This window comes from Equus caballus, chromosome 12, assembly GCF_041296265.1.
Source record: "Equus caballus isolate H_3958 breed thoroughbred chromosome 12, TB-T2T, whole genome shotgun sequence".
NCBI lineage: Eukaryota > Metazoa > Chordata > Mammalia > Perissodactyla > Equidae > Equus > Equus caballus.
The window spans coordinates 39,433,788-39,449,418 of NC_091695.1; the positions used below are offsets into that span (position 1 = coordinate 39,433,788).

Sequence of the window (15,631 nt, forward strand, 5' to 3'; positions counted from 1 at the left end):
GAAAAAGAGTTAACTAAAGATTAAACCCCAGTGATTCACTACAATTGAGAGGTGGATGAAAACAAATTACACTGGACAGATCATAGGTTTGAAAGCACAGTGAAGGAGGAAAACCAGTGGGTTGGTCGTGGTGGTGATGAAGACTAAATATTACTGATGCTTCTGATTGGGAACCACCTGGCTGGGCAGACAGTTAGGCTACAAGTATCACTCAGTAAAGACCAGTAGCAGGGATGTTTTCATTGCCTTTTACCCTAACCATTCTTTTCACTCATGGCAACATAAATGGGAAACCTGTAAAGTAATGCAGGATGGCTCACAACAAATACTTCCTCTTCTGATCACAGGACCTCAGGCCGCCATGGGTAACTGCATGTTGGGTCTGTGAAATTTACTAGTGACAACACCCAATGGCAACTTCATGATGGAAACCACTCCAACTCGAGTGTAGAGGCTGTTGGATAATGACAAGACAAGTAGAGAAATGCAAGGCAAGTAATTTATTAAAGCAAGATGTTGAAACATTTACATTTTCCAGGGAGGAGCAGGTGGCCCTTGAAAGACAGGGGTACTACTTTAGAAGATTCACGCACCACACTGCAACACTACAATCCCCAAAAAATAGAAAAAAGAAAGAAAGAAATGGGAGGTCAGTCATGCTGGTTCTGCAGATGACACATTAACATAGACTGTTCTTCACACCAAGATGTCAATGAAATTTCAACCAACAAAAGGCAAATGGAAGACACCAGGCAGGACCCTAGTGTGCAATAAACTAAATAGACTCAGATACAATTCAAGCAACCATGAAAGTCAGGAAAGAACCATTTCCATAGGCCAGCAAACAAACCCTGAGGTGACCCGAGAGTCGGACTCAGGTTTCTATGGAAGGAGTGGGTGAAGGGTTGGACAGAGCAGTGCAGGCTTTCTTTTTTTTTATGCCCTCAGACAGAAGACTCCAAAGGGGACACAGGGTTGAGAGACGTGGACAGGGTTGTGAGAGGACTTGAGAAGTACTGCTTTCAGGAGATTCCCAGCTGCGGGGTGTGGAAATTCAACCTGATGGCACATGTGTTTCCAGCACTGAGAATCCAGCATCTGTAGGCATTTTCAGCTGAACCTCATGACCTAAATTCAGAGGTAGATGGGTTGAGAGATAGCTTTAAATATCTAATTTCTTGATAAAGACATAATTTCAGTGTTTTACCTTCACAAGTGGCCACAGGAGACATAAAAAGTGAGGTTTCTGCCCACTGGCCATGATAAGGAAGAGTCGTGGGTGAGGAGTAGAAAAGTGGACCGAGGTGCAAGGAGTGGGCCTCACCTCTGTAGAAGCTGGCAGGGACCCAGACAGCAGTCCCTGCAATCTGATGGAGGACAAGGTCTATTTCCCTCCCTCTCACCTGTCTCTTCATTCAACACTTAACACTCCCCATGAGATTCCACAGGGACTGTGTCCCTGGGTGAGGGAACTCGCCCTCAGGAAAGCTTCCAGGCAGGGAGGTAGCAGTGCTTTGGCCATTCAACATCACTGCGTGGGGCCCCAAGTGTCCTCCCCCTCAGGACACTACAAGCAACGTGGTACCCAGAGAGGTGACCTGAGAAAGAGGAAGATGGCCAGGTCATTGTGCAGCCTTGGTATAGTGCAGCAGGTATAATGTTTTCATGCACACCGTGGGCACTGGGTCACCCTATCAGATGTGAACAGAGAGGCAAGTGCCTCTACCATCTGTGCCCCCCAAGAGCAGCACCCTGACCTCCTTCCTTTCTGTTCATCTGAAGAGATGTCTCTATGTACCAAGAAGAAATAATTACCAAGGTCGTTACAATTCTGTCTCTGTCCCCAGCAGAAATCTTATTTATACATTGCTTCACTTGCATCGTGGCATCACTTGCTTCTGGAGGTGCCTGATATTTCCGAAGTCGTGGCTTGAAGGCAGAGTCAGAATCGAGAAAGAAGCTTCCTATATCAGCAGTAATGGCTGGACAGGCAGCTGCATTGGCTGGAGCAGAAGAAAAAGAAATACAATTCAATTCATGTAAGGAAAGGTGATTTTTCCTCTGGCTCTTGATTTTAGAACTAGACATGAAACCCAGGGACTTTATATTTTCATCTTAGCATTGTGCTGATGATATTGTGAGACCCTCAAAGTCATGATTTCCTCAAGGTCACACTGCATGCAGCAGAGCTAGGACTGGACACCAGGTTTTATGATGCCTAATTCTTTTTTTTTTCAGGGTCCCAACACTCCTTTCCAAAACTACTCTTTTTTCCTTAAATTTACTTTTCCTAGATTGAGTTTTCCTTCTAATAGAGTAACACCTTATTTGATTAAATATTGGGCAGGAGGAGATTTTTAATAATAAAATCTCAAATAAATGCCAGGTTCAGAATCTTACTGGAGATCATAGAAGGAAGAGTAAATCTGGAGAAGAGGAAGTAAAGTATTTATACATTGGATGATGCCTTGAGACCAAATTAAAGACTAGGATTATGTCCTGGGATACAGAGATAGCTACAAAGCTAAAAAAGGTAAATCTAATCACTTTGAACACATTTGGAGCTTGTACAGAAAGTTATGATTAGCCCTTTTTTTTTCTTTTTTTTTATTGAGTTATTGATAGGTTACAATCTTGTGAAATTTCAATTGTACATTAATGTTTGTCAGTCATATTGTAGGTGCACCACTTCACCCTTTGTGCCCACCCCCCACCCCACCTTTCCCCTGGTGTCCACTAAACTGTTCTTGGTCCATAGTTTTAAATTCCTCATATGAGTGGAGTCATACACAGATTATCTTTCTCTTGCTGGCTTATTTCACTTAACATAATTCTCTCAAGGTCCATCCATGTCATTGCAAATGGAATGATTTTGTTCTGTTTTGCAGCTGAGTAGTATTCCATTGTATATATGTACCCCATCTTCTTTATCCATTCGTCTGTTGATGGGCACTTAGGTCGCTTCCATGTCTTGGCTATTGTAAACAGTGCTGCAATAAACATTGGGGTGCACAGGACTTTTGGGATTGCTGACTTCAGGCTCTTTGGATAAATACCCAGTAGTGGGATGGCTGGATCATATGGTAGTTCTATTTTTAGTTTTTTGAGGAATCTCCATACTGTCTTCCATAGTGGCTGCACCAGTTTGCATTCCCACCAGCAGTGTATGAGGGTTCTTTTTTCTCCGCAACCTCTCCAACATTTGTTGCTATTAGTTTTAGATATTTTTGTCATTCTAACGGGTGTAAGGTGATATCTTAGTGTAGTTTTGATTTGCATTTCCCTGATGATCAGCGATGATGAGCATCTTTTCATGTGCCTATTGGCCATCAGTATATCTTCTTTGGAGAAATGTCTGTTCATGTCTCCAGCCCATTTTTTGATTGGGTTGTTTGATGTTTTGTGATTGAGTTGCGAGAGTTCTTTATATATTAAGGATATTAAGCCTTTGTCAGATATATGACTTGCAAGTATTTTTTCCCAGTTAGTGGGTTGTTTTTTTGTTTCAATCCTGTTTTCATTTGCCTTGAAAAAGCTCTTTAATCTGATGAAGTCCCATTTGTTTATTCTTTCTATTGTTTCCCTTCTCTGAGAAGGCATGGTGTCCGAAAAGATCCTTTTAATACTGATGCCTACGTTTTCTTCCAGAAGCCTTATGGTTTCAGGTCTCACCTTTAGGTCTTTAATCCATTTTGAGTTTATTTTGGTGAATGGTGAAAAAGAATGGTCAATTTTCATTCTTTTACATGTGGCTTTCCAGTTTTCCCAGCACCATTTGTTGAAAAGACTTTCTTTTCTCCATTGTATGCCCTCAGCTCCTTTGTCAAAGATAAGCTGTCCATAGATGTGTGGTTTTATTTCTGGGCTTTCACTTCTGTTCCATTGATCTGTGCCCCTGTTTTTGTACCAGTACCATGCTGTTTTGATTATTGTAGCTTTGTAGTATGTTTTGAAGTCAGGGATTGTGATGCCTCCCATTTTGTTCTTTTTTCTCAGGATTGCTTTAGCAATTCGGGGTCTTTTGTTGCCCCATATGAATTTTAGGATTCTTTGTTCTAATTCTGTAAAGAATGTCATTGGGATTCTGATTAGGATGGCGTTGAATCTGTAGATTGATTTAGGTAGAATGGACATTTTAACTATGTTTATTCTTCCAATCCATGTACATGGAATGTCTTTCCATCTCCTTATGTCGTCATCCAATTCTCTCAGAAAGGCCTTGTAATTTTCATTATATAGGTCCTTCACTTCCTTAGTTAAATTTACCCCAAGGTATTTTATTCTTTTTGTTGCGATTGTGAATGGTATTGTATTCTTGAGTTCTTTTTCTGTTGGTTCATTACTGGAGTATAGAAATGCTACTGATTTATGCAAATTGATTTTATACCCTGCAACTTTGCTGTAGTTGTTGATTATTTCTAACGGTTTTCCAATGGATTCTTTGGGGTTTTCTATATATAAGATCATGTCGTCTGCAAACAGCGAGAGTTTCACTTCTTCCCTCCCTATTTGGATTCCTTTTATTCCTTTTTCTTGCCTGATTGCTCTGGCCAGGACCTCCAGTACTATGTTAAATAAGAGTGGTGATAGAGGGCATCCTTGTCTTGTTCCTGTTTTCAGGGGGATGGGGTTCAGTTTTTGCCCATTGAGTATGATGTTGGCTATGGGTTTGTCGTATATGGCCTTTATTATGTTGAGATAGTTTCCTTCTATGCCCATTTTGTTCAGAGTTTTTATCATAAATGGCTGTTGGATCTTGTCAAATGCCTTCTCTGCATCTATTGAGATGATCATGTGGTTTTTATTGCTCAGTTTGTTGATGTGGTGTATCACGTTGATTGATTTGCGGATGTTGAACCATCCCTGTGTCCCTGGTATGAATCCCACCTGATCCTGATGTATGATTCTTTTGATGAATTGCTGAATTCTGGTTGCCAAAATTTTGTTTAGAATTTTTGCATCTATGTTCATCAGTGATATTGGCCTGTAGTTCTCTTTTTTCGTGGTGTCCTTGTCAGGTTTTGGTATCAGCGTGATGTTGGCCTCACAGAATGTGTTAGGAAGTGTTCCATCCTTCCTAATTTTTTGGAATAGCTTGAAAAGGATAGGTATTAAATCCTCTCTGAAAGTTTGGTAGAATTCCCCAGGAAAGCCATCTGGTCCTGGGGTTTTATTCTTTGGGATGTTTTTGATTGCTGTTTCAATCTCTTTCCTTGTGATCGGTCTGTTCAAATTGTCTGCCTCTTCTTGAGTGAGCTTTGGGAGATTGTAGGAGTCCAGGAATTTATCCATTTCCTCTAGGTTATCCATTCTGTTGGCATATAGTTTTTTGTAGTATTCTCTTATAATCTGTTGTATTTCTGCAGAGTCTGTTGTTATTTCTCCTCGCTCATTTCTGATTTTGTTTATTTGAGCTTTCTCCCTTTTTTTCTTTGTAAGTCTGGCTAGTGGTTTGTCAATTTTATTTATCTTCTCAAAACACCAGCTCTTTGTCTCATTGATCCTTTCTACTGCCTTTTTTCTTTCAATAGTATTTATTTCTGCTCTGATTTTTATTATTTTTCTCCTTCTGCTGACTTTGGGCTTCATTTGTTCTTTTTTCTCTAGTTCAGTTAGGTGTGCTTTAAGGTTGCTTATTTGGGATTTTTCTTGTTTGTTAAGATGTGCCTGTATTGTGATGAATTTTCCTCTTAATACAGCTTTTGCTGTATCCCATATGAGTTGGTATGGCATGCTATCATTTTCATTTGTTTCCAGGTATTTTTTTATTTCTTCTTTAATTTCTTCAATGATCCATTGCTTGTTCAGTAGTGTGTTGTTTAGTCTCCACATCTTTGTGCCTTTCTCAACTTTTTTCTTGTAATTAATTTCTAGCCTTATAGCACTATGATCTGAGAAGATGCTTGTTATTATTTCAATTTTTTTGAATTTGTAGAGGCTTGCCTTGTTTCCCAACATATGGTCTATCCTAGAGAATGTTCCATGTGCACTTGAGAAGAATGTGTATTCAGCTCCTTCAGGGTGGAGTGATCTATATATGTCTATTAAGTCCAATTGTTTTAGATTTTCATTCAGCTCCACTATTTCCTTGTTGATTTTCTGTCTGGATGATCTGTCCATTGATGTGAGTGGGGTGTTGAGGTCCCCTACTATTATTGTGTTGTTTTTAACATCTTCCTTTAGGTCTGTTAATAGTTGCTTTATGAATCTTGGTGCTCCTGTGTTGGGTGCATAGATATTTATAAGCGTTATTTCTTCTTGATGAAGTGTCCCTTTGATCATTATATATTGTCCCTCTGTGTCTCTCTTTTCCTGTCTTATTTTGAAATCCACTTGGTCCGATATGAGAATTGCAACACCTGCCTTTTTTTCCTTGCTATTTGCTTGAAGTATTGTCCTCCACCCCTTCACCCTGAGTCTGTGTTTGTCCTTGGGGCTGAGGTGTGTTTCCTGGAGGCAACAAATTGTTGGATCTTGTTCTTTAATCCATTTTGCCACTCTGTGTCTTTTTATTGGAGAGTTCAATCCGTTCACATTGAGAGTGATTATTGATGCATGTGGACTTAATGCTGTCAATCTGTCGCTCATTATTCTTGTTTTCCTGTGTTTCTTTTCCTGTGTGCTTTAGACTACCCATTTAATACTGCAATTTCTTATGCTGGGTTTCTTAGATTTTTCCTTATCTATGATTTGTGACTCTGTTCTGTACTTTATTTTAGTGTCTACCTTGAAGTTTGTATTTAGAATCTCATGTATAATATAGTCTATTCTCTGGTGGTCTCTTACTTACTCGACCAATACTGATTTAGACACTTTGCTCTTCCCCTACTAAATAATTATTTTCATTTTTTATTCCAACTTGTCTTATTAATTTGTAGTTAGAGTGCTAAGATCATCCTTGTTTTGGTAGTTTCCTTACTTTTACCCTAATGCTATAGTTGAATATTTGCTATCCTGTTCTGGTTCTATCCATCGGTCTCCCTAGTCTGTGGGTTGTGTCCCTTTTCTCCCTTTTTTCTTTTTTCAAGTATGAGAGCCTTCTTGAGGATTTCTTGTAATGGAGGGCTTTTAGTTACAAATTCCCTTAACTTTTGTTTGTCTGGAAAAGATTTAATTTCTCCCTCATATCTGAAGGAAATTCTTGCTGGATAGAGTATTCTTGGCTGAAGGTTTTTATCCTTTAAAGCTTTGAATATATCACTCCATTCTCTCCTAGCTTGTAGGGTTTCTGTAGAGAAATCCGCTGACAGTCTGATAGGGGCTCCTTTATAGGTTATTCTCTTTTTTTTTCTTGCTTCCCTGAGTATTCTTTCCTTATCATTCCTATTTGCCAACTTTACTATTATGTGCCTTGTGGTGGGTCTTTTTACATTGACAAATCTAGGAGATCTAAAACCCTCCTCTACACACATTTCTCCGTTGATCCCTAGATTTGGGAAGTTCTCTTCAATAATTTTGTTAAGCACACTTTCTGCTCCATTTTCCTTTTCCATATTCTCGGGAATTTCTATGATCCTTATGTTCTTACTCCTCATTGAATCCATTATCTCTCGGAGATTTTCCTCATTTTTTTTAATTCTTACTTCTCTTTCTTCCTCTGTCTGGCGCCATTCAGCCTGTCTGTCCTCGATTATGCTGATTTGCTCCTCTAGGTTGTCTACACGGGCATTCAGGGAATCCGTATTCTGTTTTATCTGGTCCATTGTGTTTTTCATCTCAAGTAATTCTGTTTGATTCTTCTTTATGATTTCAATCTCTTTTGTGAAGTAACTCCAGAACTCGGCTTGTTTCTCTATCTTTCTCTCTACCTCATTGAGTTTTTTTATTATAGCTGCTCTGAATTCATTATCACTTAGTTTACCTAATTCCAAGTCCTCAGGACTTAATTCTGTGTTTTTATTGTTTTCCTTCTGGTCTGGGGCTTTTATAAATTGCTGGATGGTAGAGGAGCGGTTTTTTCTCATGGTGGTAGAATTCAGTTGCAGTTACAGCCTGTCGCCACTAGATGGGGGTCGAGAGCGGCGTGTTAGCTCTCCGCCTTGGGGCAAGATGGCTGCGCCCACTGGCTTTGTTAGCGGGGAGGGGCTGTTACACGCGCCCGTCTGGGTTCAGATCAGTTCTGTTCTCTGGTCTCCCAAGGCCCTTGATTTATAGGGTCCCCGCGGACGGAAGCTTTCCCCCCCGTCAGCGGGTCTCCACTGAATCAGCGGCAGGAGTCCTGGATGATCCCCCGGTCGTGCGGCCCCTCCCCCGCTCCTTCCCGACCCGCGCCGCAGCGATCCCAGACTCTGGGGGAGGGAGTGATGTTCTCTCCTACCATTCCAGTGCTTCCAAGGGTGTAAGCAAGGTTTATGATCTCCGCCTTCTTGGTATTGTAGGTCTCTAACGAGCTGGCATTATGTTTATTCTCTGAAATTCAGTTCTTCCAATCTTTTGTTGTATTTTGGAGGGGAGAGAATCCCGGGTCAGCTCACCCTGCCGTTTGCTCCGCCCTGGAAGCTGATGATTAGCCCTTTTATTCTGCAGTTACGTACAGAACTTCTCAGAGAGGTGGAAGCTGTGGCTCATTCCTGACCCCCTGGAATTGTGCTGAGACTTGAAGTAACCACTTTTCCTCATCTGGCTTCTCCAGCCCCCCAAGGTTTTGCAAGCAGCGTACAGCCTGAGACATATCCTACCTGGCTCTGATCTGTCCCCAGTTAGACATACAACTATGCAGAGTATTTGCAGATGGTAAAAGCAGAGGCCAGAAAGGGAAAGAGGTGGATGTTTAGAAAGTCAGATGAAAGAGAAAGACTCCATGAGAATAGGTCAGTATCAGGGGCATGACGACATGCAGAAGTATCGTTAAATAAATGGCTAGAACTAATCTAGAAAAATAGAAACTATAGCCCTAATGGCGGTGCTAGCTCTCCTCCAAGTCCTGGTGGTAATCCTAGACACATTGAGTGCTGCTTATTCACAGAGCCCACTTGAAGATTTGTTATTCAGAGATTCAGAGAACACTGGCTCTTCTTGAACCAAGAACTCTCTAAAACTCTTCCATTTGTAACATTTTATGAATCTGAATCTATCAGTTTAAATGCTATGGACTCAGCTGACACCTAAAACTCTCTGGAAGGAGAACGTCTGATAACTAGGAGACGTCAGATCGACACCTAGAACTGGACTCCTGACACACTTCATCCCAGTCCATTGTCATAGCTGCTGTCAGTGCTTCCTGTAAAACCTGATGACATTAGGAGACTTGAGGACATTAAACATTTTGTTCAAGCTCGAAGTGCTGGTAAGTGGCAGAGCCATGATTCACATCCAAAGCTTATTATGTCAGGCTGCTTCTCAAACACAAATCACAGACAAAGAGTCAGGCTTCAGGTGGAAAACTCTTAAGTTTGCCTGCAATGATTTGTTGTAAAAGTTCCAGAGTATTGCGTTTTGAGAAAATGAGCCCCGGGCTTTTGGGGGCTAGTTCACAAGTTGAGGAAAAGGTTTGGATTTTGATCTGATCAGCCCAGTTAAGTTCATCTAGTTCAGACAAGGTTACTTACCACAGCTGGTTCTGGACTTATTAGAAATGATACTCAGTCTCACAGCAGCAAAGGGCCAGAGTGACCAGCAGGACTGGCAAGAACAGCCTCATGGTTGTTTATTTGCTTTGAGCTTTCAGCTTTAGCGAATGATGAGCAGTTAGGAGCCGGACTCAGGAGCCTGGGGAGTCCAGGGCTGTTTGTACCCGCAAAGCATCACTGGTTCTGCCCACCTAGCACGTGGCAGGTCACAAGGTCTGGCTTCCAGCCCTCCCTTTCTGACTCAGGGCTGATTTCATCACTCTGTGTCACTTTCCCCACGCCTCCCTCCTTCCCAGGTGGGACAGACTCCAGGAGAGCAGCCCTGAGGGATTCTGCTCTGTCCTCCAGGGGAGCGTTCCATCACCTCTAGAAATGTGTCCTGTGTACCTCCGAGTTCTTTGTATGTTTATGACAGTGCAGAGGCACAAGTATGTTGTGACACCAGGAGGGCAGATCAGGGGACTGGAAAGCTGCAGGCTGCACTTTGGTTATAGAGACAGGTTCCTAGGGAGACCCAATTTGACCACTCCTCTGCATGCTGATGGCTGACCTGCCTGGTTCAAGGACACACTGATCAAGTCTGAACAAGAATTATCCTCTCCCTTCCATAACCACCACCTTCACAGAGATATCTTAAAACACTGTGGAACACACCCCACCCTTGGAGAGCTTCCTCGAGGAGAACCTGCTTTATCTGTTCTCTCACTGGCTCATTCCAAGGCCAGAGACTTTGTGTCTGGTGGAGATGACAACAATGCAGAGGTTCATATCTTCAGTCCCCAAAGAGTAAGCCTACAATGATGACTAGCCACCCACCTGTCATCTTAGATTTATTGTGATGATTAAATGAACTCAATGCTCTTTTTTCCCCAGAGGTCCTGGGGTGTCAGGAGCCAGAGAAGCATCACAGGTGTTGAGAGTTTCTCTGATCTTGGAATCCAGGCAGGGAAGATGATGGAATGAAGAGACAGGTGAACGCAGTAGGTGCCCATTTCCCCTCCCATGAGCCCAAGTCTTCCATTCAAATCGAGCTTTTCTACCAGGGTCAATTTCATTTCTAACGCAGGTGAAGGCAGCACCCAGCCAAGGCAATACAATCCCCACCTGCCATTCCACTCTTGTGCCATCCTGCTCTGTGTGAGTAGGAAGCATTGTCTTTCATCAGAAATTACCTGCTTAAATGAAAGCATATTTGAGAGGACTCACAGTCCCGGACAGAGGTTTTCAGTCTCAATTGTACAATCAAATCACTTTGGAGCTTTTAAAAAACACCGATTCCCTGACTCCCTTCTCTGGAGATTTTGATTCAGTAGGCCTGAGGTGATGCCCAGGCACCTGTACTATTTAAACTCCACTGGTGATTCTGTGGAGTAGCAGAACTGAGAAGAAACGAGAAAGACCTTTATTACAAAGGAGCATGTTTACAAGTTGTTTTATCAGTGAGCACACTGCAAGGTTTGGATAAGCCCAGTGGAGGGCCACAGTGGCACCCACATCAATTACACAGCATGGTGGGGGCTACCTGTAGGCAGCTCTGCCTCCACCCCCAGGATCAGGAGACACGGTGGTGAGGAGCATGGAGAGCTATATTCAGATCGTTCATGGTCTCAGACCTTCAGACAATTACTCAGTTTCTCTAAGAGGACCCAGTTTTCTCATCTGGAAAAGATGGCTCATAAAAGTGCCCCATGATAGGTTTTGTAGGATGAATACGTGTGCATGTGTGTGTAGATTTAGCAGGGTCTGGCACATACTAATCTCTCAAAAAATCTTTACTGTTATCTTGTTCTCTTTGTCAAACCTCATGGGTTGTCACCAGTTCCTAGTTTAGGGCACTGATGAAAACAACATAATCACCACTTGTCAGAACACTAAGGAAACCTAGATACACCTTCTCTCTCTGAAATCTATGGAGGAGGAAGCCAGGCTTACGGTTTTAGTCTACAGACTCATGGGCACGACTTGGGTAGTGAAACCTCTCTGATGGCACGCTGAGCTGTCACAACATCTCCACATCTGCTGAACAGAGCTTGTGCTCGCACAGGCTCAGGTTCACAGTACATTTCATCAGGGAGGGACATATTTTGATTATTCTGAAAGCTCTTCACAACTGTTCAGGTTTTTTATACTTTTCATAGTTCATGCTTTTTCATGTCTGCCCTCCTTCTTGTCTAATGGACTATTTCAGTTCAATCTTCCCATCCTTTGGGGATTTGTCCCTAGCCCCAATGACTTGGTCAATGTCCCTTTTGTAGGCTTTTCTGGCACATTGATGTTTTTTGACTCAGTTACGAGTTTGAAGATTTACAAATGTATAATCAATTAATTGATGCTAGTCCCCAAGACCTCAGCTCCACAATTGCAGGACAATATCTGGTATTCTCATCCTTGCTTAGCACAGTTCCTTGCACAGAGAAGAGGAGCATCAAGCATTCCTTGCTAGAAATATACAGTTGTCATCTTCCACATAGGTCCCTGTGTTGCAAAACCATCTGTAGCTAATAACAATAGAGGTAATAAAGGAAGTAGCAACATTTTTTCTTGCTATCTATGGCCAGGCACTGTGCAAACATAATTTATTAAACTTCCTTAAAAATTAATTATCATGTTAAATGACAAGACATTTTTATCATGTAAAATGAGAGAGTGAGAACCGAAGAAAAGGATGAGGCACATCACTAAGAATGAGATTCTATCATAGAAACTAAAGCCCTATAGAAATTCAAGGAGAGCAAAGACCTTATGATCTGTGCATTCTCCAGGAAGGAAGATTTTGTGATGAGGTTATGATTGACTTGGATCTTGAAGGGTAACCTGGATGAGGATGACAGGACAGAGAAAATATGGGGACTATCTGGGCAGAGGTTTGGCCACGAAGCTGAGCTCCACACACTAGAGGGTACAGATGCCCATGCTCTTGCCGGTGTCTGTCTGCACTGGGACTCCACTCACGGTCCACTGTGTGAGGCTGCCTTGCACTACTGACCTTTCACCACAAGGGCAAATGCTTTTAGACATTTCTCTACGGCATGGTTTCCCAACCACGGCTTTACTGAGGTTGGAGGCTGAAGAATTCTTTTGTGAGTGAATGTCCTGAGCATTGCAGGTTGTTTAGCAGCATGCCTGGTCTCTACCCATCTGATGACAATAACAAACCACCCACCGTGTGGAAGCACCACAAACATCTTAGGCATTAATAATGTCCACAGATGTGGGTGGGATGAGGAAGTAAATCAGTCCTAGAAGAAAATCACTGCTCTAGCAGTGGAAATACTTTATGTCAGAACCTGCACACACTATTTGTAATGCTCCTAAGGACCAGAGATTCACAACTGTGGATGCCTACACTTAGGAAGAAAATGTGGGCACACAGTGGAGGGAAAATTACTAACAAATAGAGAAGATGTTTTTGTAGGTACCTAATGAACCATATGAACTGTCACAAGTGTATGGGATTAAGTATTTAACCACACATTTTATGGAAAGGTCAAGCTGTGCAAAGTTCACTGTTTTGTTGAATGAGCCAAGGGGAATTACCTGAGGCTGAACTGATCTTTCCCCATCAGCTTTGATTTGAGCTAACAAATCTGGCTTCCTGACGCAAGTCGTTAGACGGATCCGGTTTATGTTGGATCAAGGTAATGGCTACTTCTGCATAACAGGGAGATTGAGTTGTCCCATCCCTGATGTTATGGGCTTCAACTTCCTCCTCTCTTCACCTGACGCCTCTCTGTTGTGACTCCAAAGTCCTCATCCTGGAACAGAAAGAAGGTGGTGTTAGCACCAGGATGCACACTGATGTCTGGTTTTAGTGTTGGGTTTGATTCTTGCCTTTACCAAAGATTCAAGCTTAAATGAGCTTCTCTCCCTAAACAGAGGGAATAATAAAGCATGTGATATAATCAGTGAATTCTTTGTAAAAATTAAAAATCTGTCCTGAAACACACTTACACAACAATTAATGAAGCAGCTACATGTTGACTACTGTCCAACAAAGACCAGAGGTGCACAGACTGTGTCCTCAAGGAGCATGAATAGGGAGTAAAGGGCCTTGGGATTAGGTCCTGGGATGTCCAGACAGAGCTGCTCTCGGAGAGCCATGAGCTCCTGGGAAGGGACATCCCAAGAGATTCAGGGGCCAGAAGAGAGCACAAGAAGTGGGCTGTCTTTGATATGACATTGGGAATGAATAAGGAGTTTCAATTCTGTGAGACTGAGGCAAGGACACTTGGGAAAGGAATCTCGCTGAGAGGAAATGCCACAGGCAGAAAACTGCCCAAAAATCCACCTGGAGTTCACCTAGTGCAGATGTGGGATCAAGGTCCCAAGGATCCATATGAGCCACAAAGTGAAGGTCCATAAGGCTCCAACTCAAGATATCAATAGTGTCAGGAGCAGTCTCTCGAATCAAAACACCCTGCCTCTTATCCAGGCTCTGCCTTCCACTAGCTGTGTGCCCTTGGTCAAGCTACTTGACCTCTCTTGTCTCATTGTCAGCAGCTGGGGAGAAATGATATGCTTACCTCATGGGGAGGGAGACCACACATCTCAGTTGGCTCAGGAGAATCCTGATTTATGTTACTGTCCCAGCATTGCATCCATTTAGTGACCTCTTTCACCCTCCAAAGTATCCCAGTTTAGACAATGTTTCAACATCACTCTGCTCATTGGATTGCAGATGTGAATATTAAAAGAGGCTTTCACCAGTGCCCTGCATCAAGTAAGTGGTATGTAATTGTTTGCCATTCATGTTTTATTGAATTTTGAAAATGTGTAAACATAGATTGGTGGTGGGTATTGAGAAGATGACTAGGCCAACAGAATGTAGACTATGTTTGAGAAGAAGTGATATGTAAATTTTATCTCAATAAAACTCTTTTAAGAAGGAGTCAGAAAAATATCAAGTGAGCCTGGATCAAATACAGTGCTTTATTTTCAACTTAGGACTTTGACCTCAGATCTGAACACAATTATCTCTAGATCTTGTAGAGAATGTGAAGTAGAAGCAGAGACTTCACTGGTTTATGATGGTCCTAGCAGTCCTTCAAGGTTTATCATAACTTCTTTCTCATTTTTATGAAACTAATCTCTGGCAGCTGATGTGCAGATAGCACCTACTCTGTGCCCAGCCATGTTCTGAGGACTTATCTGTTGTATCTCATTCAGGCCTCACAACGATCCTAGGACTATTCACATTGTACAAACGACATGGCTGTGAAATCGCCACAGCAGGCTGGATCCAAGGCAAGTAAGACATGTAGTAGAGGAGTGGCCTGGATGCTCTGAACAATGAATATCTCACTGACAGCCATATGTCCCCTGCTGTTTTTGGATGGAATGCTCTCTCTATATTTCTTAAGTCCATCTGATCAAGTGTTTCATTTAAATCCACTATTTGCTTGTTAACTTTCTGTCTGGATGACATATCCATTGACATAAGTGGAGTGTTGAGGTCCCCTACTATTATACATGGAAGCTGTTACCCTCTCCTTTTACATCTCTTAATAGTGTCTTTAAAGATGTTGGTGTTTCTGTGTTAGGTGCATATATATTCATATGTGTTGTGTCCTCTTGGTGGAATGTCCCTTATATCATTGTATACTGCCCCTCTTTGTTTCTCATTGTCTTTTTTAATCTTGAAGTCTCCTTTGTCTAACATAAGTACGGCAACACCTGCTTCCTTTTGTTTGCCATTAACTTGGAATATCATCTTCCACCCCTTCACTCTCAGCCTATGTTTGTCTTTAGAGCTGAGTTGTGTTTCCTGGAGGCAGCATATTGTTGAGTCTTGTTTTCTAATCCATCCAGCTACTCTGTGTCTTTTGATTGGGGAATTCAATCCATTTACATTTAGAGTGATTATTGATATATGAAGGCTTGATACTGCCAATTTATCTCATGTTTTCTGGTTGTGCCATATTTCTATCATTTCTCTTCCTTTGTATTTCTGAGTGACATTTCATTTTGGTGGTTTTATGTGCAGGTTTTCTCAGTTTTCTCTTTTTTTTAATGAATTGTAGCTCTGCACTGATTTTTGGTGTAGTGGTTACCATGAGGTTTGT

At 42.0% G+C, this 15,631-nt stretch overlaps 1 protein-coding gene across 1 annotated transcript in view; it reads right to left on the reverse strand.

The window, feature by feature from the left end:
- Positions 1-485: 485 nt before the first annotated feature.
- The window catches only part of LOC138916548 (uncharacterized), a 276,582-nt gene continuing 261,436 nt past the window's right edge, over positions 486-15,631 (reverse strand). Inside the window, exons 3-5 of the mRNA XM_070229174.1 lie at positions 13,107-13,324; positions 1,816-2,003; positions 486-1,128 (exon numbers count right to left, since the gene is read on the reverse strand). Coding sequence (XP_070085275.1) covers positions 13,285-13,324 — 40 coding nt within the window. The 3' untranslated portion in view covers positions 486-1,128; positions 1,816-2,003; positions 13,107-13,284. The remainder of the gene's footprint in view (positions 1,129-1,815; positions 2,004-13,106; positions 13,325-15,631) is intronic.